Genomic DNA, 25,547 nt, shown 5'->3' with positions numbered 1-25,547 from the left:
AAATTACACAATTCCACCATTTGTAGTGGGGGGTTTTTTTTGTAATTTTTCCCTTTACAGCAACATATTGTGTAAAATTTGTCCAAAATGACTAAAACACTGTCCCAGATAATTTGAACCATGTCCTAAATGACTCAAAACCCGCAAAAATTCACATTTCTTACATTTGAAACAGCTCCATTTTCAATTTATTGTGTTTTCATAAAAAGAAAAAAAAACAACAACAACATAATATACACTGTATGTTTCAAGGTTATTTTTTCCATATAAAGAGAAATTATTAAATATATATAATGACCTTTGTTTTCTAATACATTTTGTAATGTTAAAATAAACATATCTAGCAGATATTACATTTTAGGGTTGTCTATTTTAACAAAATGGAAAATTAAACATATAGCAGCATTATTTTTGCTGTAAAAATAATATTGCCATGTAATGGTGTTCATTACAGTATCAACACCAAATAATTACAATATATTTTTGAAAAATCTGGTCACAGAACTAAACGGTACCGAAACCTTTGCTGTAGTCAATTATAGAGTAAATAACTTAACCTTCCTGTTGTCCTCATTTACGAGCACTAAAAAACATTGTTTTCTTGTCTGAAAAAAATACAAAAATTCAGCAAAAACATTCCCCAAATTTCTGAAAATTTGCAAAACCTTCAGGAAGAAAATTCCAATAATTCCTTAAAAGTTTCCCTTAAAAGTTTATTTTTTTACAAAATCCCCCAAATTTGGCAAGAAAATTCTTATAAATATTTTCAAAAAATGAGCAAAAATCTTCCAAACAAAAAATCCTAAAAAATATCTAAAGTGATTCCATATATATCAGTAAAACTTCTAATATTTTCCAGCAAATTTCGTTGTATTTTGGTTGATTTTTTGGTGAATGTTCTTCAGAAACATTTTTAGCTTTTCTTTTTTTCAACCAAAAAAATTTTTAAAAATGCCCAAAAATGTTGAAAATGTGGTCATCAGAAGTTTCATTGTGAAAATATTTTTTTTTCTCATTTTCAAACTTTAAAACGGGTCAATTTTGACCCACAGGACGACATGAGGGTTAAGTAAAGTTCAACTGTAACATGGTAAAATGTAAAAATACTGCAGTAAACTAGAGTTTACTACATTTTACTGGATTTTACCACAGTGAAGAGTTTCAACATCATCTTTTTAACTCATAGTTTTAAATGAATAACTGGTACTTTCAAATATACTGGTATTATATATATATGGGTTTCATATTTTAAATATTTTACCATAAATAGTCATGACAGAATACAAATATTTTAATTCAATAGCAACAAATCAAAGGATCCAGTTTGTACATGATGGCATCTCAGGTTTATTTTATTTCTTTCCTTCATTTCTAATTCCCAGTTAAAGATCTTTACATCAACCTCCCCTCAGCTGCTTCCTTCTTCTATCTCTGTTTTCTATTCTTATGCTGACACAAAAACAATGTTTATGTTCTCCCTGAGCATCATCCTCATCCTCACCATTATATTCTGCGTTTCTTTATTGTTATTTATAGCTGATATAAATGTTTAATCTTCCTGAAAGGAATCTCTGAGAGACATGTTGGGGAACTTGTTGTTATGTAACTCTGCAGTCTTTGTTTTTAATTCCCTCCTCAGAGACCTTGGCTTTCATTCCAGCAGCTCATTCCACCTGTGAAATCTCAGCTGTGACAGATGATGAATGTGATTTGTGTTTTTTTTCTCCTGTCACACCTGAAGGCTGCCCACAACCATCCCGGCTGCTTGGATCTAGACGTGCAGCTCCATGATGCTTCCTGTCAGCCAGGTAATAGACGGCCCCCGGCCCGGTGTACGTCCAGCTAATGGAGCAGGTCAGGGCTGCAGCAGCTGTTTTATGACCGTTCCTGACTCACGGCTCTGACAGCTCAGCGGGTCCTGGTCGACTCGGACCGACTTCCTGTAAAATCAGCTGCCAGTAAATCAGTAAATCAGCTGAGAGGCCAAGAGGTCGTTTAATGTCTTAAAGCAGCGCTGAGTTTATGTAGGGAACTGAGAGAAGCTTTTACTCTGACAAACATGCAGTTATTGTTTCATTTACACTGAAAAAAAATAAAAATTAAAAGAGAGAGAGGAGGTAGAAGAGGAAGGAGAGGTCCCGTATAACGAAGAGAACATAGAACTAAATTTAAATTTGTAATTTAACTAAAATAAAAATTAATAACCATTTTTTAATCTTTGACATACATATTATTTACAATTTACAGCTTCATTAAATAATTCCATTAAATATAGTTAAACTGTGTCATTTTATGGTCTAACATTATATAAAAACAAATGATTTATTATTTTTTTATTTTTCCAGTCAAAAATTATAAATTAACAAATTACCTTTTGTTTAAAAAAAAAGATTTTTATGTCAACATTATTTACTGTGGTTTGCTTTGTTTTTACAGTTAATTACTATTAAATCAAAACTTTTTTTCTGATTATTACATTACCATTTTAGTCCTTATTATCTTTTTTTTTCAAGTGGCATCAAAAATGAGAAAAAAAAATAATATTTTTTAGCTGATTTAAATACAGTTAAACCGTGTCACTTTTTTACATACTGTGAAAAAAAAATTTTACTGTTTAAAAAAAAAAATACTGATATGGACAAAGCAGGAAAACCTTTGAATATATATATGTGTGTGTGTGTGTGTGTGTGTGTGTGTGTGTGTGTGTGTGTGTGCGTGTGCGTGTGCGTGTGCGTGTGTGTGTGTACGACACACCGTGTACCTATTTCTGATACACAGGCTTTTGATGTGCACATTCTTTTAATAATTTTTCTTTACAATCATCATCTAAATTATTCCACTTTTCTGTAATTTTATTAGTTCCTAGCTTTAATTTACCGAAACAGGTTAAAAAAAAAAAGTAAATAAAAAAACAACAGTTAATTGTATGAAATAAAAACCACAGTTTAAAACATGTTAAAAGATGTTTTCTTACAGTGTACTGTATACTGCTGTCACTGGCTGCTGCTTACGTTGTGTATCTGCAGAATAACTCACTTTGAGCTGCCACATTTTATGGTTTACAGCTCATTGGGTGCAGAAACACTCAGGCTGATATATACGTTACAGGCTACAAAACATGCAGCAGAATGTCAGCGGCCTCGTTCCTCCATATTCATGAGCCTCCTGCCTGCAGACGGGATCAGAATCCGTCTCTACGGAGCTTTTGTCAGACCTAAGTGCTGAATGTTGCTGCAGCGAACAGGTAGCTGATGGTTTGTGGCTCCGGCTCGGATTAATCTGTTGCATTTCTGCAGATTTGTCATCTTTGCTTTTGCTCTTTCTAAATATAAACCTGACAGGAACTAAATTATACACCTGCGATTTCCCTCCTGTTTTCTCTTGCAGCAGTTTAAATATTATTGCTCTGAGCTTTAGATCTTCCAGGAGACACTCTGTTGGTTTTACACCTGAAGATCACTTTTCTCGTCTTTGCAGCTTTTTATCAGCCGGTTTGTCTTCTGAGGTTAAAGGAGCTTTAAGTAAATTAACTTCAGGGTTATTTCTGGGCTCAAATTCTTTACAGTAAACCTGTGATTTTGTTACACATGAACTTGGGGAGTGGAGTTTAAAGACTAAGTATTTGCACTCTAACCTGGCATCATTGTGTATGAATAGGTGGCTACTTCATGCACGTTTCACACATCATGCCTCAGCATTTTTAACTTTTTACAGTGTTAAAATTGCATGCAAACTGGTTCAGGTTAGGGTTACGGTCAAAGGCTAGGGGCCATTTGTCACTAAATTACATGACATCCATAGAAATGTAAAAAAAAATGTGTTGTGATAACACGTGAAGTGAATTGGTGTTGGCTTTTATGCATCTTTTCATGATATCGGGCTGCTCAGTCTCACTTAAACTTGTCATGTATTGCTTTTTTGCCACTGGTGTCACATTTGAACACATTGTGTGACCCTTAGCTTCATTTTTCAACATGTAGGGAAGTTTGACAGACCTATAAATATCTGTAAATACCAGACACAGATGCCGTAAGTCTGCAGTTGGAAGATCTCAGCTTTTGTTGCCACTGTAGCTCATTTTTAAGCAACAAGAAGCTTGTCTTGAAACACGTGATTAATGTCGGGAAAGTGCGTATTTCAACAATCTCTTCTTCATTTGTCAGGTTTTTGCGTTGTAGAAAAACTGGATGTTGCTAGAGCTCCAGCATGTCAGACCAAAGCAAACAAGCATGTCGTCTACAATTCCCCTTTTGCTTTAATTGAAATGCAGAAAGGTTGCATACACAAGTCCCAACAAAAACTAATCCAGCCTCCACCATTAGCTCATGCCAGCTTTGCAAAATACATTGAATGGCTGTAAATAGTTGATGTCAACTCCAGTAAAATTATCTTTACTTTACCTGTCTCTCCTTCTCTTGCCTCGTATGTTCCACTCAGTAAATGCCACTTTCCATGGTTCATCAGAGCAGAGAAGATCTGTGGATGGACAAGACATGAAGTGGATCAAATCCTTGTACACATTGAAAAGAAGTAATTAAACTGCTTACTATGAGGTGAAGTACACCAATTAAAAATCTTGCTTTTAAATTCTTCTGGTTTTACTTCCTCTCAGCCTGTTTACAAGCACAGGGAGGACCAACAGTTTCAATGGGAGGGACCTACATGCACAAATATCACTCACATGGCTGGATTGGCTGCCAAAACAGAGAAAAGACAAGTTTGGTTTCCAATACATGCATGTGATTTCAGTCTCTGCTAAGGACACCATTACTCTACTATAGCAGATAATCATACACTATATTGCCAAATGTATTCACTCACCTGCCTTGACTCGCATATGAACGTAAGTAACATCCCATTCCTAATCCATAGGGTTCAGTATGACATCAGTCCACCCTTTGCAGCTATAACAGCTTCAACTCTTCTGGGAAGGCTGTCCACAAGGTTTAGGAGTGTGTTTATGGGAATTTTTGACCATTCTTCCAGAAGTGCATTTGTGAGGTCACACACTGATGTTGGACCAGAAGGTCTGGCTCTCAGTCTCTGCTCTAATTCATCCCAAAGGTGTTCTATGGGGTTGAGGTCAGGACTCTGTGCAGGCCAGTCAAGTTCATCCACACCAGACTCTGTCATCCATGTCTTTATGGACCTTGCTTTGTGCACTGGTGCACAGTCATGTTGGAAGAGGAAGGACCAGCTCCAAACTGTTCCCACAAAGTTGGGAGCATGGAATTGTCCAAAATGTCTTGGTATGCTGAAGCATTCAGAGTTCCTTTCACTGGAACTAAGGGGCCAAGCCCAGCTCCTGAAAAACAAGCCCACACCATAATCCCCCCTCCACCAAACTTTACACTTGGCACAATGCAGTCCAACAAGTATGGTTCTCCTGGCAACCACCAAACCCAGACTGGTCCATCAGATTGCCAGATGGAGAAGCGTGATTGGTCACTCCAGAGAAGGCGTCTCCACTGCTCTAGAGTCCAGTGGTGGCTGCTTTACACCACTGCATCCCACGCTTTGCATTGCATTTGGTGATGTATGGCTTGGATGCAGCTGCTCGGCCATGGAAACCCATTCCATGAAGCTCTCTGCTGAAGCACTGTTCTTGAGCTAATCTGAAGGCCACATGAAGTTTGAAGGTCTGTAGTGATTGACTCTGCAGAAAGTTGGCCACCTCTTGGCACTATGCTCCTCAGCATCCACTGGCCCCGCTCTGTCAGTTTACATGTCCTACCACTTGGTGGCTGAGTTGCTGTCGTTCCCACACACTTCCACTTTCTTATAATACAGCTGACAGTTGACTGTGGAATATTTAGGAGCCAGGAAATGTCACGACTGGATTTGTTGCACAGGTGGCATCCTATCACAGTTACACACTGGAATTCACTGAGCTCCTGAGAGTGACCCATTCTTTCACAAATGTTTGTAAAAGCAGTCTGCATGCCTAGGTGCTTGATTTTATACACCTGTGGTCATGGAAGTGATTGGAACACCTGATTCTGATTATTTGGATGGGTGAGTGAATATTTTTGGCAATATAGTGTATGTTGCTATATGAATGCTGTACTAATGCTAGAAATGTAGCATTTTGGTGCCTAAACTTAACCAAACCGCTAATGAAAAACAATGCTTAAGTCATAAAACAAACCAAAACTTACAAACTGTGGTCCAACATGACATACAAAACTCAGTCTTTATGGTGAGAATCATGAACACAACTCCAACTTCCCTATGAAGCTGTTTAATACTGGAAAAATATGCTGCAAGTGGTACAAACACCAAAAGACTGGGCTTACCTGTGCATGAAAAGGAGCTAGTCCTTTTACATATTAAAACGGTACAGTTGAACTGTTTAAAATTAGGTAAATAGCATAAAATAAAGGCTTTGTTTTTAAATTCTTTGAGTTTTACTCCCTCTTGGCCTGTTTAGAAACACAGGGAGGGCCAACAGTTTCAATAGGAGGGACCTACATGCACTATTATCAGTCACATGAGTGGATCGGCTGCCAAAACAAAGAAAAGAGAGGCTTTGTTTACAAAACATGTATGTGATTTCAGCCTCTGCTACCCCACTATAGCAGATAATCATATGGTGCTATATAAATGCTATATTTATGCTCAGAATGTAGCATTTTGGTGCCTAAACCTAATCAAACAGCTGGTAAAAGCCACAAAACAAACCAAAACTTACATATTATGGTCCAACACAACACAAAAAATTCAGTCTTTATGGTGAGAATGATGACTACCACTCCAACTTCCCTATGAGGTTGTTAAAAATAGAAACATCCTTATATGTCTATTACTTTACTCTTATTTATGAGTGAATTGATGATAGTAAATAGAAGTGTCCATTTCTTTGTCGCTTTGTAACTTTTTTGTCAAATTTTTTGTCTCTTTTTTGTTTTGTTTCATGTCGTTTGTCTCATTTTGTGTCTCATTTTTGTAATACTTTGTCTTGTTTTTGTTGTTTTTTGTCTTTTTTTGTCTGACTTTTGTCATTTGTTTCATGTTTTTATCACTTTGTTTCCTTTTTGTTTCGCTTGTGTTTTTTGTCGTTTTTGTCATTTTTTGTCTCATTTGTGTCCATTTTTGTCGCTTTGTAACTTTTTGTCAAATTTTTTTGTCTCTTTTTTCTTTTGTTTTGTGTCGTTTGTCTCTTTTTTCCATTTTGTGTCTCATTTTTGTAATATTTTGTCCTGTTTTTTGTCTTTTTTTGTTTGACTTCTGTCATTTTGATCATAAAGTAAAATATATCATTCAGTTCCAGATAGATGTGACTAAATGTTTTGTTCCTTTGTAGACACTCTGTGATCTGTAGGTTGTAATGTGGAAATGATAAACTGAGGCTTAATGTTATTGAAATTGAATTTATTTTTTTTTTTAAAAAGAAATTTCAGGTTGTTCAAATGTTTTGGCAAAAGATAATACCTTAAATGTGAGCATTTTACACTAAAACAAAGGAAAAATTTGGAGTTGTGGTTATTTATAGGTTATTGTGCTGTGATTTTACTGGTCACTGGAGATCAAATTGGGCTGAATGAGGCCCCTGAACTAAAACGAGCTTGACACCCCTGTTATAGAGGAAAAACATAATATAATATAATATAATATAAAAGTGACACAAAAAATTAATTTACTCCCCAAAAAGACACAAAAGTTAGCAAATTGTGCCTGTTTGTGTTTGTTGATTCAACGGGAATCATAAAAAAATAAGTAAATTTGATCTATAGGAGGATAAATTTGAATAAAATTTGAATATTTGAGCACCTGAGAACTTAATACTACACTCCATTATATTTTAAATCAACACCTGCTGCCTGAACATACTAATAAATACATTTTTGCCATAAATAGATTTCAGAAATTGGTGAAATTGATGCATAAAAATTCACCAGAATGCAGGAAAATGAAATGACTGACGCTCTACATTTCCTAGAGGAGGATTTATCAACATTTATTAAACGACTCTTTGTCTGCAAAAAGTCTTTCAGGAAATTATTAAACAGTAGTTAAACAGTCAATAAAACAACTTCAAATTCTACAAAAAATCTGTGCCTAAATGCACATTTTAGGTTTGAAAACCTACATTTAGAGACCTCTGTTCTCTCTCCTCTCACATTTGGTACTGGTCAGATTTGTCCTTTAGGTGGCAGTAAAACTCTTTCTCTTATTTCCTGCAAAATAAATCCAGTTTATGCCACTTGCTGCTGGGATTTTTTTGAATAAAGCAATCAAGTGAAGATGTTTAAAGAGAATTTAAATGGAAAACAGTTAAATATCTGTGATAATTAACACAGATTTATGTGAGAAGTGTGACTGATTTGCAGAAAAAAGTGGCTGGAGTCTTATTTTGCATCATTTAACTGTGTATAATTTAACACAGGAACTACTTCTAAGCAAGTTTCCGAGTAGAATTTGCTTCCACTCCATTAGAATCCATTTATATTAATAAGAAAACTCATTAAAAAGCATCAGATCTTGTGAAAGTGACAAACCAACCTACTAAACACAGCAGATCCATGTCTACTGGCTTCACCCAGAGCCAAGAATCAGATATGGAAACACTAAATTAAGCTCAAACTGCCTCTTTCTTCATTGCTGCTGAGATGAAGGGAATCATGGGAGATAGAATGAAAAAGGGGGCGTCTTCGTTATGTAATATTCCCTGCCGTCCTGGTCCACCTGGTGCTCGGGATGGACGGCTGGCAGCTTCAGAGCTCGAAGCACAATCGTGTGAACAAAAGCGAGTGTTGGCGTGATGGTCGCCGTCCTCAGCTGGAGAATATGCACAGTTGGTGTGGAGGAGAGTTTCCACCTCCACACTGTGGTGCAGAAAAAAGAAGAAGAAGAAAAACAGGCAACAGCACATTCTCGAGTTGTTGGACAGCAAAACAGGTCACGGCAGATCTGTGCTTTTGTGCATTTCATGTTGGCTTGACAATAACAGCACTAGGCTCTTTTTTCCCACCTTGTATAATATTTCCTGCTTCTCATTCAGTGAAAACAGCATGAAGTGAGTGAATAAATGGACACTGTGGACAAATCACACTCTAATTAGTGCTTTAACTGACCACTAATGTCAGTATAGTGTCTTTAAACTGACATTTCAGCAGCAGTGTGTGAGCTAAAAATGCCTGAGTTTTAATGAGCAGCAGCCCAGCATGCATACTGACAGATAAAGTGTCAGTTTCATAGAGTTATTTCATGAAATGTTTCATCTACAGAAAAAAAAAAATGTACCAGACAGCCAGAATTTTGATTTATCCACAGACATTGAAGAAACCATCCATAAATGCACTCATGCAGCCCCACATCATCACATTTCCAAGTTCCGTTCTTCACTGTCAGGACGATGCATTCACTGTGGCAACGCCGAAGGGCTGCAGTTATAATTAGTGCTTTAACTGACCACTAATGTCAGTATAGTGTCTTTAAACTGACATTTCAGCAGCAGTGTGTGAGCTAAAATTGCCTGAGTTTTAATGAGCAGCAGCCCAGCATGCATACTGACAGATAAAGTGTCAGTTTCATAGAGTTATTTCATGAAATGTTTCATCCACAGAAAAAAATGTACCAGACAGCCACAGATATTGAAGAAACCATCTACAAATGCTCTCACGTATTTCTAGATCATCATACTTCCACCTCCGTGCTTCACTGTCAGGACGATTTGTGTCTTTTTCTGGTTGTTTTGCATCTTTTTCTGTGTAATTTGTGTCTTTTTCTGGTTGTTTTGTGTCTTTTTCTGTTTCATTTGTGTCTTTCTGGTTGTTTTGTTTCTTTTTCGGATTGTTTTGTGTCTTTTCCAGGTTGTTTCATATCTTTATTGTGGTTGTATAGTTTTATGGTAATTTGGGTCTATTTCTATTCAATTTGTGTCTTTGTGGTCATTTTGCTTCATTTTGTGGTCATTCTGTATCATTTTCTGGTTGTTTTGTGTCTTTTTTGTGTTATTTTATGGTAATTTGGGGTATATTTCTGTTTAATTTGTTCCTTTGTGATCATTTTGATTCAATTTGTGGTAATTTTGCACCTTTTTCTGTTTGTTTTGTATCTTCTGACACCTGGATGGATGGAAAACTCCTTTGGTTGATCATTTTGTGTTTTCTTTTTCTTATTTTGTATGTGTTTTTGTTGTTTTGTGTATCTTCAGGACAGTTTTTTCTCATTGTGGTAATTTTGTTGGTCGTTTGGTCCTTTTTCCTCTTTTGTGCCTCATTTGTCTCATTTTATGTCCAGATTGAAGTATTTTGTGTCCTGTTTCTTTGCTTTGTGACATTTTGTGTCTTGATTTTGTTGTTTAATGTGACATTTTGGTTGTTTTACATGTCCTTGGGACAGTTTTGTCTCTTTGTGACATGAGACTATGATACATCCTTTAATACTGATGCTCAAAATTAGAAAAAAAAAAAAGATTTTGTGTTTGGATTGTGACACCTGGAGTGAATGTAAAACTGATCTAGGTGGTCATTTTGTGTTTTGTTGTTTTTATTTTGCATCTGGTTTTTATTGTTTTATGCACATCTTTGTCATTTTTTGTCTCCCTTCTGTCATTTTTTCTCAGTTTTGTGTTGTTTTGTGCATCTTTGGAACAGTTTTCTTTTCTAATGGTGGTAATTTGTTGTTTTTGTCATTTTGCTGCTCTATTTTCCTGTTTTGTGTCTAGTTTTAGGCATTTTGTGTCTTGTTTTTCTTTTTTTGTCATTTTGTGTCTTGTTTTTGTTATTTAAGTGTGATGTTTTGATCATTTTACGTGTCTTTGTGACAGTTTTGTCTCTTTATGACATGAAACTATGATACACAAAGATAAAGAATCAGCTGATTCTGAGGAGGTTCTGATTGGTTTTCATGGATCGATCATTTGTGTTGTTGTGTTTAAGTGTGTCTATTTGTGCGTCTGTTTGGCTTCATTTTTATTCTCCAATCACATTTGTCTGTGTCTCTGGCATCGATTTTTGGGCATCAGAAGCTGAAAAATTGGGGAATTTCTGCCATAATAAAGAACTCGAGGGATGAAATGGAGATAAAATTTTGGATTGTTGATTCTCCGTTGTGGAAAAACAAACATTTTCTGGCTGGAGGAAATTCCAGCCCCAGAAGTGGACAAAGTGTTCTGCAAACAAACAGAAACTATGATGGTTAGTAAAACCACTATGTCTTTTGTTTTTAACTGTACATGTTGTTTTTAAACATTTAAAGTCTTAGAAACTTCTTTCAGTGGAATATTTGACTTGACAAATTTGCTTTTTCTATCAATTTTTCAAAAAATGTCATGATTTGTAACATTTATGAGCTAAGGCAATGAATTTCAGCCATTTTTATGTGCGGTTTAAGTGTCCTTTTTTTGTTAACAAACCTGAACAATACAATAATAATAATAATCTTTTGTGGTAATTGTACATCTTTTTCTGTTTATTTAGTGTCCGTTTATTTTGTATCTTTTATTAGCGGTTGTTTTCTATATTTTTGAGGGGTTTTTTTATTGTTTCATGGTCATAAAGGGTCTATTTCTATTCAATTTGTGTCTTTGTGGACATTTTGCTTCTTGTTGTGGCCATTTTGTGTCTTTTTCTGGTTGTTTTGTGTGTTTTTGTGGTTGTTTTGTGATATTTTATGGTCATATCAATTTCTATTTAATTTGTGTCTGTGGTCATTTTGCCTTTTTTTTGTGGTAATTTTGTGTCTTTTTCTGGTCGTTTTGTATCACTTTTGTGGTCGTTATGTGTGGTTTTATGGTCATTTTGGGAGTAATTCAGATGTGTCTGAATGAGGCTCCACCCTGTGGTGTTTCTCTGTGTGCAGGTTGATAATGTAAAGAAGATTTCAGGGAATATCTGAACAGAACTCTCTTTGTTCTGTGTTTTCTGTGTGCAGCTGAGGGTCTCCTGCAGACACTGTGGTGTTAAAACAGAATCAGGCCTCCAGAATTTGAAGTGTGCTTCCATCTTCGTCTGTACTGACGGTTCACAGAGGACTGACACCACGAGAAGTTTAACGTTTGGATGTAAAGAAGCAAAGTGATTCCAATTTCTCCTTTACTTTCTTTGTTTACTGGCTTTATCTCCTGATTTTAGCATATTTATATGGGATAAATCAGCTTTAGTCTACTGGGTCAGTCTCTGTAAATTTGAGACAGAAATCAGGAAATATTTTGCTGCATCATCTCAGATTTTATTCAGATTTTACCTGTTTGTTGTTTGCTGCATCTTTAAAGTGTCCTCCATCTGATAACATCTGTTGGATCCATCAAAGCTCCAGATACTGTGGAAAGGAAAAGACAAAACAAACTAGACATTAAGAACAACAGAGACATTGAAATGTCTTTTGAGAATTTCTTTTCTGCAAATAAATGCATTTTTTTCTTTTGTTGCTTTCAGTTGATGCTTCTCTGTCCAGTGTTTATTTCAAATACCATGTATTTGCTAAACTCACCATAAATCAAACTCTACTGATGTTAGAGCTTCAAAAGTTGGTGAAATGTCGACCAAACACTGTATTTTATTAGAAACATGGATCCATCCATATGTTACGGGGGAGCTGGAGAACCCAGGCGCAGACACAGAGAGACTGGCAGAAATGTGATTTAAGGAAAGGATTTTATTTTACCAGAGAACAAAAACAATACATAAATGGAAAACTGAACTGGGGGGAAACAAGACTAAACCAAACCACTAACAAACACTATGAATTCAAGAACGGAAGATCACTAAACTAGAACTAACAAAACTAAGCAAAGGAGGGGTACTTACTAAATGGGGGAACTGAACAGAAGGGGTAGGGAAGCAGGCTCGGAGAATCTGGGGTGAACGGAGACGAGACTAGAGCTACTGGCTGGGGACAAAAAACGGGGCTAATGGGAATCCAAAAGAAGAACTGAGTCCAGGGTGAGGGAAATCCAGAGGAGGTGAAAACAGAGTCCAAAAGCAGAGTGCAAAAGCAGAGTCCAAAAGCAGAGGGCACGTGGGTCAATGATCCGGCAGGGAGTGAATGAATGAGCAGAGTTTAAATAGTGAACAGGAGATATTGCAGGCAGGTGAGCTGATTACTGCAATGTGAGTCAGGTGTAGTAATCAGCTGAGTGCAGACAGGTGAGAAGGGAAGCAAGACACAGGGATGAGAGACAAGAGGGAGAGAGATGACATATAGAGGGAGCCAAAGGGACAGGTCAAAACAGAAACAGATCAGGAGCCAAGGGGAAAAGGTGGAAAAAAAGAGGAAGAAGGGAGAAGAAGAGCAGGGGCTGGAGCAGGATCATAACACCATATATATATACATATATATATATATATATATATATATTTAAATCTACTGACAGGAACCTTCTGGGGACAAAAAAACATTTTTGTTTGAAAATGTTTCACTTATTTTCCATTTTCAAAGGCTAATAATTATTCTTGATTGTCATTTTGCTCAATTTTGGACAAGTTTTATAGTATTTCCACACATTTTGAGTGACGTTTTGGCAAAGTTTTAAGTCAAAATAGCCAAAATTGGCTTACCATATGTTAATTTCTACTGATGTTAGAGCCTCAAAAGTTGGTGAAATGTCGACCAAAGACTGTATTTCAGTAAAGATATGGATCCATCCATATATATATAGACTTCGAAGAACTTTCTGGAGCTCTAAAACCAACCTTTGAACGTTTTCACCTTTATTTTCAATTTTCATGAAAAAGTAGTTATTCGTTATTGTTAATATAAACAATTTAAAGTCATTCTGGACACATTTTGAATAATTTCTGACAATTTTGAGTCATTTAGGACAAAGTTTGAATAATTTTTGAACCAGTTCCAAGTCAAAACATCAAAAACTAGGACTTTGTCTTGTCATATTTGCCAAAACATCAGATTCTACTGATGATAGAGCCTCAGAAGTTGGTGAAACGTCGACCAAAGACTGTTTTTAGTAGGAAATATCGATCCATTCATATTTACATGAACTTTCTGGGGCCCCAGTACCACCCTAGTTTGAAAAAATTGTACTTATTTTCGATTTTCAAGGGCTAATAATTACTGATCTTTGTCATTTTACTCAATTTTGACACATTTTGGACCAGTTTTATCATGTTTTGCACACATTTTGAGTAATTTTTTGCAAGTTTCACTTCAAAATAGTGACCACACATCAGATTCTATCGATGACAGTTTCAAAAATTGGTGAAATGTCGACCAAAGACTGCAATTTTAGTAGGAAACATGGATCCACTTATACTTAAAGGAACTTTCTGACACTGTAGTTTGAAAATGCTGCACTTTTTTCCATTTTCAAGGTTCAATAATTAAAAATTTGAACTCTACTGGAAGCATTTAATCATCTGGATTTGTTTGTGGTAGCCGTGAATGTTACATTTCTGGAGATATTGAACCTTTAGAATGGCTTTTCGGGCTAAATGTTTCATTTCGAGTGTGAAAATACAAAAAATCTCGTACATAAAAACATGAAATTCGGCCAAAATATTTTACGGAATTCAGTTTGGGGTCCCAAAGGACAAAGAAACGCAAATGGAGCAACACCAGCACTAGTAAAATATTCGGAAAACATACACATTTACAGAGTTATTTCATTAAAGTAGGGTTATTTTGGAGATTTGGAATCGTCTCATTTTGCAAACAACCTACAGCTCTGGTCTGAACTGTAAAGACAAAATGTTCTTATGGACACTTTTTCCTAGATTTTAGATTCAGCAGTTTATTATTTCACAAACAGAACTCAAGATTAATAAATGAGCTTCTTTTTGCAAATGTACAGAACACAAACGGTGTCCACGGGATTTTCTGCAAACAGACGCACTTTTAGGTTAAACCCGTGATGAGAAGCCGCTCAAGGATTCCCCCTAAGAGTATGTAAATATTGATCAGTTGTGGCTGCACTTCATCACATTATGAGGCTCCATACTTTAGCAAAGTGGCAGCTTATTGAGCCGAGCTCCTTCCAGCGGCTTTTAACGAACCACACCCGTGTTTTAGAGGCACCTGAAGGTTCTTTTAACCGTCATTCTAAACTCTGATCTCTGCGGCTCGTAAAGTTTCAGAAGAAAGAGCGAGAAGACGCACGGTGTGGGATGGTGGCTGGTGTCCAGCTGATTTTGCTGATGGAGGAGGGAGGTCTGGTGTGATGATGATGATGATGGGCTAATCCCCTCGCATGCGTACGAGAGCTCGTGCCAAAAGGAAGGCTCAAAACCAAACCGCCATCTGTCCGCCGGACTCAGTGTTCTGACGGGAGACGCGGCGCAGCGCTTTTTACGCGCAGCTTCACGAAGGAATCACGGCAGAATCCGAGCAGCTCCGCGTCGGTTTGTGAAGCTTTAAGAGCAGCTCACACCTGTCTTAACTTGTATTCAGTTTAAAGTCGACGCGGACTTCTCCAGAGCTGTGAAGTTTGAGAATTTCTTGTTTTTTTCTCGTGCGTAAAAGCAGCGCCGCGCGTCAGGAAGCAGCTCTCCGCACCGAAAAGTCTCCTTTTTTATTTCTGATCTGATTTAACAAGATGGAAAACTTCACCTCAGGTCCGCAGACGAACCAAACTCTGGGGATCTGGACGGACTACAGCCTCCAGTACAAAGTGATCAGCAGTCTGCTGCTGTTCGTGATCTGCGCTTTGGGAATCGTCGGTAACGTGATGGTGATCCTGGTGGTCCTCACCACCAAACACATGCGGACTCCCACCAACTGCTACCTGGTGAGTCTGGCGGTGGCGGACCTGATGGTGCTGACGGCCGCCGGGCTGCCCACCATCACCGACAGCATCTTCGCCTCCTGGGTGTTCGGACACTACGGCTGCCTGTGCATCACCTACCTCCAGTACCTGGGCATCAACGCGTCCTCCTGCTCCATCACCGCCTTCACCATAGAGCGCTACATCGCCATCTGCCACCCCATCAAAGCCCAGTTTCTGTGCACTTTGTCCCGAGCCAAGAAGATCATCCTGCTGGTGTGGGCTTTCACCTCCGTCTACTGCGTCATGTGGTTCTACCTGTCGGACATCCAGCAGCTGGTCTACGACAACATCACCGTGGTCACCTGCGGCTACCGGGTTCCCAGGAAGTTCTACCTGCCCGTCTACTTCTTCGACTTCGGCGTGTTCTTCGTGCTGCCGCTGCTGCTCTCCGCGGTCCTCTACGGACTCATCGCCCGGATCCTGTTCCTCAACCCGCTGCCCTCCGACCACAAGGACAAGAAGAAGAAGAACAACGGACACAACAACCACATGAAGAGCAGCAGCTGCAAGAACTCCAGACACTCCAGCTCCACGGCCACGTCCCGCAGACAGGTGAGAGTCTGACAGGAGGCACTTTTTTAGTCTGGATGAGGAGAAAATCCTCAGTGATCTGCAGCAAACCCTGGAAAACTCAAGATTTTAAACTGTATTTTAGAACAATTGACTGCTTTTCTACAGATTTTACCCAAATTCGTTAAAATACAGATAATGACTGAAAAAGTCTTCATTTACATGTTAAACCAATAAAAAGGAGCCTAAACTAGAAAAACGATTGTATAAATGGTAATTCTTTCTTTTACATTTAGCCATACAATCACACTATTCTTTTAATCATAAGTAATAAATCAGATATGTTTGCAGTTATTTGAATGAAAAATTATGAATATTAGGTGTTAAAAGTGCACATTTTTGCTTGCTTGTTACCAATTTGACCACTTTTCATAGAAAATCACAAATAATTTCTTGGAAAATCACCTAGAAAAGCATGATCTCATGTTAAATGTAAAAAATAAATCAATGAAATACTGGTCAAATGTATACATAACGTCTACACCAAAAATCAGTATTTTTTTCAAATATTGATTCATTATTTAACTATATTTGACTCTAAAATCACACCAGTATTTACTGTATTTAAATCTGGAAAAAAAACTAATAAATGACATTTTACAGATTATTATTTTGCAGTTATTTGAAAGCAAAATTATGGTAGGAGCAGAAAAAAGGACAATAATTTTACAGATTTTCCCCATTTTTTAGGGTTATATATTACTGATAATATCAATGAAAAATCACAATTAAAAGCATTCATTTACTTGTTGACATAAAAATAAAAATGGATAAAAACTGTAAATAATACCCACATCAAAAATCAGTATTTTTCTCGGAATAATTCATTCTTTTAAAATTTTTGACTGTAAAATAGACAAATATTTATTACATTTAAATCTGAAAAACAAACCAATTCATTTTACAGATAATTATGTTGCCTTTATTTGAAAGGAAAATCATGTATATATTAGATGCAGGACAAAGGAATATTTATCAACAAATTTTATAGATTTTCCCCATTTTAATATCTATTAAAAATCTCACTTAAAAAGCATTAATTCATTTGTTGACTTGACAACAAAAAGACAAACCTGTAAATAATGTCCACATGAAAAATCTTTATTTTTACAAATTATAATTCATTCTTTTTTATTTTTGACTGTAAAATTACACAGTTTGATTGTATTTCAATCAGCTAAAATATAGTTTCCAACAGTTTTTAATGTTAAAATGTTCCACAGATTTTTAACATATTTTTTTGGTGCCCTTGATACCAGATTTTAATAGTTTATTTTACAGATTTCTTTTTACAGTGTACAGCAGTTCAGTCACTTTAATATTATTGCTGTCGTGCACCACATTTAACTGAATAAACTGTGCTGAAATGTAAAAGTACATCACACGCTCAAAAAAATAACTCTAAAATGAATGTAAAATCATCGTGGAAACTATTTCCATGTGATTAAATAGTTTTCTTTCAGCATTAAGCTGATTATATTGGTCCAATTGAATGTACTTGTGTTGAGTTAATTGAATTTATTAGAGTTGATTTGATGTATTTCCAAGAACTGAGTCCAACTTAATTTAATCAGGATGGGCCAATTAATTCTACAGTATTAAAAAATTTAAATATGTACTTGTATTGAGTCAACATAAGTTATTAACGTTGATACAGCTTATTTTTCTCGTTACACAGACTGTATTTAAGTTAGAGTGACTCATTTTTATCTCAATAGAAATAAATGTAACACATGTTGAGTTGTTGAATATCAAGCCGATAATACATTATTTAATAATGTTAATTTTGGAAACAGTCACTACCATTCAAAAGTTTTGGGGTCACCTAGAAATGTCCTTATTTTTTTCAATGAAGATAATGTTAAATAAATCATAAATCCAGTCTAGACATTTTTAATGTGATAAATGACTGTTCTAGCTGGAAACGGCTGATTTTTAATGGAATATCTCCATAGAGGTACAGAGGAACATTTCCAGCAACCATCACTCCTGTGTTCTAATGCTACATTGTATTAGCTAATGGTGTTGAAAGACTAATTGATGATTAGAAAACCCTTGTGCAGTTATGTTAGTACATGGATAAAAGTGGGAGTTTTCATGGAAAACAGGCCTGTACAAAAATGATGGTACCCCTAGAAAAGACTGAAAATAATGTGACCATAGGGACATGTTCAATCAAGGTGTGTCCTCTAATTAGCATCACAGGTGTCTACAAACTTGTAATCAGTCAGTCGGCCTATTTATAGGGTTACAGTAGTCACTGTGCTGTTTGGTGACATGGTGTGTACCACACTAAACATGGACCAGAGGAAGCCAAGGAGAGAGTTGTCTCAGGAGATTAGAAAGAAAATTATAGACAAGCATGTTAAAGGTAAAGGCTGTAAGACCATCTCCAAGCAGCTTGATGTTCCTGTGACTACAGTTGCACATATTATTCAGAAATTTAAGATCCATGGGACTGTAGCAAACCTCCCTGGATGTGGCTGCAGGAGGAAAACTGATGACAAATGGAAGAGACGGATAATAGGAATGGTAACAAAAGATCCCAGAACAACCTGTAAAGACATTAAAGGTGAACTCCAAGGTCAAGGTACATCAGTGTCAGATCACACCATCCATCACTGTTTGAGCCAAAGTGAACTTTATGGGAGACGACCAAGGAGGACACCATTGTTGAAAACAAATCCTAAAAAAGCCAGACTGGAATTTACCAAACTGCATGTTGACAAGCCACAAAGCTTCTGGGAGAATGTCCTATGGACAGAGGAGACAAAACTGGAACTTTTTGGCACATCAGCTCTATGTTCACAGATGCAGAAATGAAGCATATGAAGAAAAGAACACTGTCCCTACTGTGAAACATGGAGGAGGTTCTGTTATGTTCTGGGGCTGCTTTGCTGCATCTGGTACAGGGTGTCTGGAATCTGTGCAGGTACAATGAAATCTCATGACTATCAAGGTATTCTAGAGAGAAATGTGCTGCCCAGTGTCAGAAAGCTTGGTCTCAGTCGCAGGCCAAAACACACAACTAAAAACAGCCAAGAATGGCTAAGAGGAAAACATTGGACTATTCTGAAGTGGCCTTCTATGAGCCCTGATCTAAATCCTATTGAACATCTGTGGAAGGAGCTGAAACATGGCGTCTGGAGAAGGAGCCTTCAAACCTGAGACAACTGGAGCAGTCTGTTCATGAGGAGTGGACCAGAATACCTGCTGAGAGGTGCAGAAGTCTCACTGACAGTTACACAAATGGTTTGATTGCAGTGATTGCAACAAAATATTAAGTTAAGGGTACCATCATTTTTGTTCAGGCCTGTTTCATGAGTTTATTTTTTAAAATAATTCTGTTAAACCACAGTTCAAAAGCAATGTCTGATTTTCATTGGTTAATTTTCATAGAATTTTTATTCATTATTAGTTGTCAGATTGAAATTATTTCTGTGACCACTGTGGGTTTTTCTTTCATTAACCGAGGGGTACCAACAATTTTGTCCATGTGTGTATGTAGTTAGCATCTTTTTAGGGCCAAAGCTGTATAGCAGCTGATTTTCAGTTACTTTAGCTGTGGTTTTAGCTTCTATGACTTCAGCTGCATTGTTGGCTTCGTTCTATAACTTCAGCTGTGTTGTTAGCTGATTTTCCATTACTTTAGCTGTGGTTTGAGCTTCTATGACTTTAGCTGCATTGTTAGCTTCTTTCTATAGCTTTAGCTGCATTGTCAGCTTCTTTCTATGGCTTTGGCTGTGTAATTAGCTTCCTCTATGACTTAGCCACATTGTTAGTTCCTTTAATGACTTAAGCTGTGTAGTTAGTTGTTTTTCTATGACTTGAAGGGTTTAGAAGCAGAGTGGTCTAACCCACTTTCTGTAGTTTTTGAGAAAAATGGGTTGAAAGTCTCATGTTTTTAAAAATGGTCTAACATTCGAAGCTCCACTGTAACACTATATTTGGATTGTTGTGGGTTAGACCACTTTGCCGCTACAATCTAGACCATAAAATATTACAAAAATTATGTAAAACTCAAAACTTTTTGTCTCAGTATCAGCTCTTGTTTGTCCTTGTCGTCCTCTGCAGGTGACGAAGATGCTGGCAGTGGTTGTGATCCTCTTCGCCGTGCTCTGGATGCCGTATCGCACTCTGGTGGTGGTCAACTCCTTCCTGGACCCGGCCTACCTGGACACCTGGTTCCTGCTCTTCTGCCGGATCTGCATCTACCTCAACAGCGCCATCAACCCGGTCATCTACAACGCCATGTCACAGAAGTTCCGCGCCGCCTTCCGCAAGATCTGCGGCTGCGGCGGGAAGTCTTCGGACAAGCCGGCCGCCTACAGCGTGGCGCTCACCTACAGCGCCGTCAAGGACACGTCGATGGTGGAGAGCACCGACCACTTCACCACCGAGCTGGAGGAGCTCACCGTCACCGACGACCTGCTGTCCGACCAGAAGATGATGTTCTCGGAGCCCTGCACGTTCGGGAAGGTGAACTACAGCGACGCATGAGGTTCAGACGAATCCAAAAGGGACAAATCTGCGGGTCAATTGAGGACTGAACATTTTGAAAATGGAGTCTGTTAACTGGGAACACAGTTTCCTGCTGACCTTTCCGAAGTCAATCTGCTGCAGATAGAGATGTAAACACCGATTACAGCCGCTGATGACAGCGTTTGAAGCCAAACATGCTCTTCATGGAGAACGATCCCGGACACTGTAAAGTCATAAACAGCAATAGATAAGAACGTCTTATCGCACAGCTGGACCTGCCCACATAATGTTGATGTACAAGTCAACAAAGGCTGAATGTGAACTGAAACACCATTTATCTCACATTGCTGACTCATTTCTGATCTTTAAAGCTGTTGCATGGAACGCTGGCGGCTCCAAAAGGTAAAAAATGTATGTTTGTTTTACACCAAAGGATACCACAGACAAGAAAAACAGCCCCACCTCCAGCTTCAGTTCAATGCTTCAGTTCACGGTTTTTACATGAGCGAATCGACTGAACTGCACATAAAACAGTTCAGGTTGGGTCATTTTTCTCACCCAGACTTTGGAAATCAGAAGAAAAGTGCAGCTTTAATGACTGCTCATCCCCCTCATGGTTTCAGAGCTGCTGGTCCATTAAAGGGTGACTCACACATGAACCTTCACCGACAAAACCGGCCACGTTTTAGCTGTGAAGGCTGTGCATGAGGATGAACCTGGAGGTTGAGATTCAATCTGCATTAGATGTGTTGATATAATGATGAGTTTTATCCACTTGCGGACGCTCGCTGACAAACAGGAGCAACAGAAGTACATCAAGCAGTTTTTAACTTGAAATCAAAAAGTGCCATAAAGCAGTTCATCAGCTAGTTTCTAATAAGGCATTAATCATATGGGGGTTTAAAAGTTGTCATCAATGGCTGTGCATACAGGAAGTACATAATATTTTTTCAGAATTTGCAACTTTTGTGTGACCTGACGTCCCTTTGGTTGCTGTGTTTTAAGTTATTCCTGATGATTTTCATGAAATCAAACCCAAAGTTGAATAATACCTATGGCATGTCTAAATCTGCGTTCTGTAAATACCTTTCTACACCTATCTTGGGCAGGATTCTTAGTTTCTTCACTTAGTTTTGCTCATTTCTCAGATGCAAAAAGGGTCATTATGATGTATTTGATCTCACAGATTTTCCACAACTGAGCTGAGATTGCCCAAAACTGTTGCTTGACCTAACAGCAAACGACACAAAACGCTTTAAAAAAGGTCCGTCTGATGCATTTAATATTTTCTGACTTCAAGAAATTGGGAAAAACAGTAAAATTCCACACACTCCTGTATCTCTAAACTATATTTTCAACCAAATAACATATTTTGGATATTCTATGCGATTTTATTTTGATAACTAATGTAGTTTTTTCACTTCCCCTCACTCATTCTTACCTGAAACTACCTCTGGTCAGCAGGAAATAAAGCATGCATGTAATCTTTCGCAACTGTTGGTAATTTTATCTGAAAAATCATCTGGGCCAATCAGAACTTTGTAGACAGAAGGAGGATGTAGTTTTCCACTGCTAGCAGCACAACTGATTCAATAAATGATGATGAGAGTGGAGATGAGACTGGCAAAACTCGGTCACTGTGCATTAACTTGCAAAGTTAATAACTCTCAAACTGACAAATATTCCCTGGCATTCTGGGTGAAAGTCCGGTCTCTTGTTTATAGAACAATTTAAGCCGTAATGTAGACTTACATGTGGGCCATTTTAGGGCAGAAAGGGGTTGTTTTCATCAAGAAAACTTCTAAATATTTAAGTTTTCTACACAAAAATTAGTTTTTAGGTGTCAAATCAATGATTTAAGAGAGATTTTAAAATGAGTTATGACCTTTGATTTGGTGGTTTTCTAGTCTGGCATCATCAAACGAATGCAAAAACACAAATTTGTCCAGGTTCTTTTAATTTATTTGGAATTTCAAGGGGTTCCATTAATGGGTGTGGACCAGTAAATTAACTGTTCTGAGGAAACATATGGAGTCACTATTGATTCGTTTAGGGAAAAAACTATGTCAACTACCCAGCAGAAAATTAACACAAAGACCTACCAGTGAATAGTTCCACCTCTTTCCATCTGGAACATTGTATGTAAAGATGGATGAACCCTCAATGTTGTCATCACTTAGTGAAGATCAGTATTGAAGCTCCAACCAACTAACAACCAACTAAACTGAATTCTCAGTTAGGTTGGGAACATGTTGGATTACATTTGTAGCATATCATAGAAACGCTAGTCAACGTATATTTGCCATTTATTTTATGGCTTCGCTGTCACTCCTTTTCAGCCAACCAATAAGATATTAGATAGGATGGTACTTATCACCATGGTGACTAATAAAACGGAGAAGCTTCAAACATGTAGTGAAATAGTCAAATTTTAACACAAATCATGACTTTTTTTCTAAGCTTCTAATCAATTCAGAAAATGAAACATATTTCTGACACTGAAACATGAACCCTGGTCCTCTGGGTGAAAGTTCGGTCTCTGGTTTATACCTCCATCCTCCTGCATTGTAAGGAGGATTTTGTGGTTCTTTCAAACTGGCTGCCTTCCTTTCCCATCACACAGTCTGACAGGTGACAAATACAATTTAGTTAAAAGTGCAATTACATTCCCCTCAACACATAATTGAGAAAAGCTGTTAAGCTGTAAAGGAATGAACTTCTGTGGAGATTCAGAGTTCCAGCTGTAAGTGGGTGTCCTTAATTTGACATTACTTTAGCTATACAGACCAAAACTGTTCAACATATCAGGCTGTTCATACGTTTATTTCTGCTGTAAAGGTGGACATTTTAACATGGAGGTCTATGGGGATTGACTCACATTTAGAGGCTGCCTCCAGTGGTCATTGCAGGAACTGCAGGTCGGCTTCATTTCTAAACCCTGGAGGTTGCTGCTTGACCTGCAAAGCATCTGGACCAAAATGTTGTCGTTCACAACTTGACAATCACGTCTTCTGTTGAAAGAACTAATGCAAAAATGTAAATTTGTTGAGAATTTTTTTTCAGGGCGCAGAAATCCTTAGAGAATGAACCTACAACTTATTAAAGAAGAGACAACATAAGAAGTTAAACCACTAGAGGCTGATTTTTAAATGACTTTCTCTAGTAAAAAATTCAGTTTTTTAACATTCTTAACATGTCCATATAGTGTTTGTTTTTAAATTGAAAAAAGAAGTACAAGTCAACACCATGACTGAGTTTTACCATCTTAAACCTAAAGTTTACCGATTACAGCCTCAAAAACACACGTTCAGGCATCCAGTTTTTTACACAAACCTGAAGAACCGATCATGTTGGAGCTTTCTGTTTCTGACATTTATGGCCGAGTTGCTCCAATATTACAAATTTCCACTGAGTAGTTTTACAGTGCTGGGAGGGGTTAGCATTGAAAGACTTCATAGATTTGCAAATTCCCGTAGAAGCAGCAATGTAGACTTCCATCTGAGCCATTTTAAGGCAGACAGGGACTGTTTTCATGGAGAAAACTGAGTTTGATAAACAGAAATGAGTTTTCATGAATGTAATTAATGATTTTAGAGGGATTTTTAAATGAGTCATGACTCTTAATTGGTTTTCTAATCATCCATCATCAAATGAATGCAAAAATGTAAATTTGAAAAGAATCTTAAAGCTTATTTTGGATTTTCAAGGGGTTCTGTTAATGGAGATGGACCAAAATTTCTTTGGGGATGAAACTACAACCAGTCAAAGCAACAAAATGTGTGACGTCGCGTTTACAAAATACAAAAAGACTAAAACTGCAATGGTTTGTTCTTCTTTTCAAGAGACTATACCATCTATTTCTGGTACTACTGACATAATAGCTAATAAACACATCAGTTTTTGTTTTTACCCTAATGGCGCTTCCCTATGTGGTCATCAAATTGAACCCATATTAGATAAACACATTTCTACATCCTCTAACCAAGCAACAAGTGTAATCCACAGGTTTGGTGTGAACTTCTGAACCCTCCATAAAATGCCTTATTAGACACTCTTCTATGATTATTCTATGATTCTCTCCTACATTAATAAGAGCTTCTCCTTTCTGTTTGAGCTGCAGCGGTGGTTTTAAAGACTGTGTGTGTAGTAGTGTTGAAGAGGTTCAGTGTAACATATAGAGTCTGCTGATGTAGTTTAGCTGCGGCATCAGTGGTTTCCAGCCGAGGCAGAGTGGATTTTTAGTGCTTCGGTCTGTGTGTTCTGTAGCATGTGAACCGTGGATTTAACAAGCTATCGCTTTTGCTGAACGTGGCTGGTGTGATGTTTACTGCTGCTGTTGTTTCTGCCAGATCAGTGACTGTTTATGAGTTTCTGAGAGCAGCCCGACACACAGGGAGGTATAACTGGGCGGCTGAATGTGGGAAATAACAGCCAGTGTTTGTTTAATTGTACCCACACTGTACATGTCTGTGGTATCGATAGAGTCACGCTTCCATGTGTGTCCCCTGTGTATCTAAAGTGATGTTATTTATGGCAACTCTACTGTTTGTCCGGTGAGAAACAGAAGTAAGTATTTTTATGCCACTCTTGCTTTCATTATTACCCATTAAAACTTTATGAATATCCTTTTGTGACGTAGCGTTTGGAAGCTGCTGCTTTGTTCCTGCTTCTTAGATTAATGTGATCCTGTGAATATGCTCGATGGCTAACTAGGCATTGTTCATTTGTACATTTTGTCTATATTGAAAATAAAGTTATTTCTGGAAATACA

At 37.5% G+C, this 25,547-nt stretch overlaps 1 protein-coding gene and 1 long non-coding RNA gene across 2 annotated transcripts; one reads left to right on the top strand and one right to left on the bottom strand.

The window, feature by feature from the left end:
* Positions 1–199: 199 nt before the first annotated feature.
* On the bottom strand, positions 200–15,930 carry LOC118470330 (uncharacterized). The gene is made up of 4 exons (XR_008604028.1): positions 15,803–15,930; positions 12,190–12,264; positions 4,401–4,476; positions 200–1,952 (listed from the first exon to the last, which is right to left on the bottom strand). It is a non-coding gene; the product is annotated as an uncharacterized LOC118470330 (long non-coding RNA).
* Positions 15,105–25,547, top strand: trhrb (thyrotropin-releasing hormone receptor b). Its single transcript, XM_023270893.3, has 2 exons — positions 15,105–16,276; positions 20,369–25,547. The coding sequence occupies exons 1-2, from the start codon at positions 15,494–15,496 to the stop codon at positions 20,792–20,794; spliced, it is 1,209 nt and encodes a 402-aa protein (XP_023126661.2). The 5' UTR covers positions 15,105–15,493; the 3' UTR covers positions 20,795–25,547.

This window comes from Amphiprion ocellaris, chromosome 15, assembly GCF_022539595.1.
Source record: "Amphiprion ocellaris isolate individual 3 ecotype Okinawa chromosome 15, ASM2253959v1, whole genome shotgun sequence".
In the NCBI taxonomy this organism is placed as follows: Eukaryota; Metazoa; Chordata; class Actinopteri; family Pomacentridae; genus Amphiprion; species Amphiprion ocellaris.
This window is presented reverse-complemented; position numbering and strand designations above follow the sequence as displayed.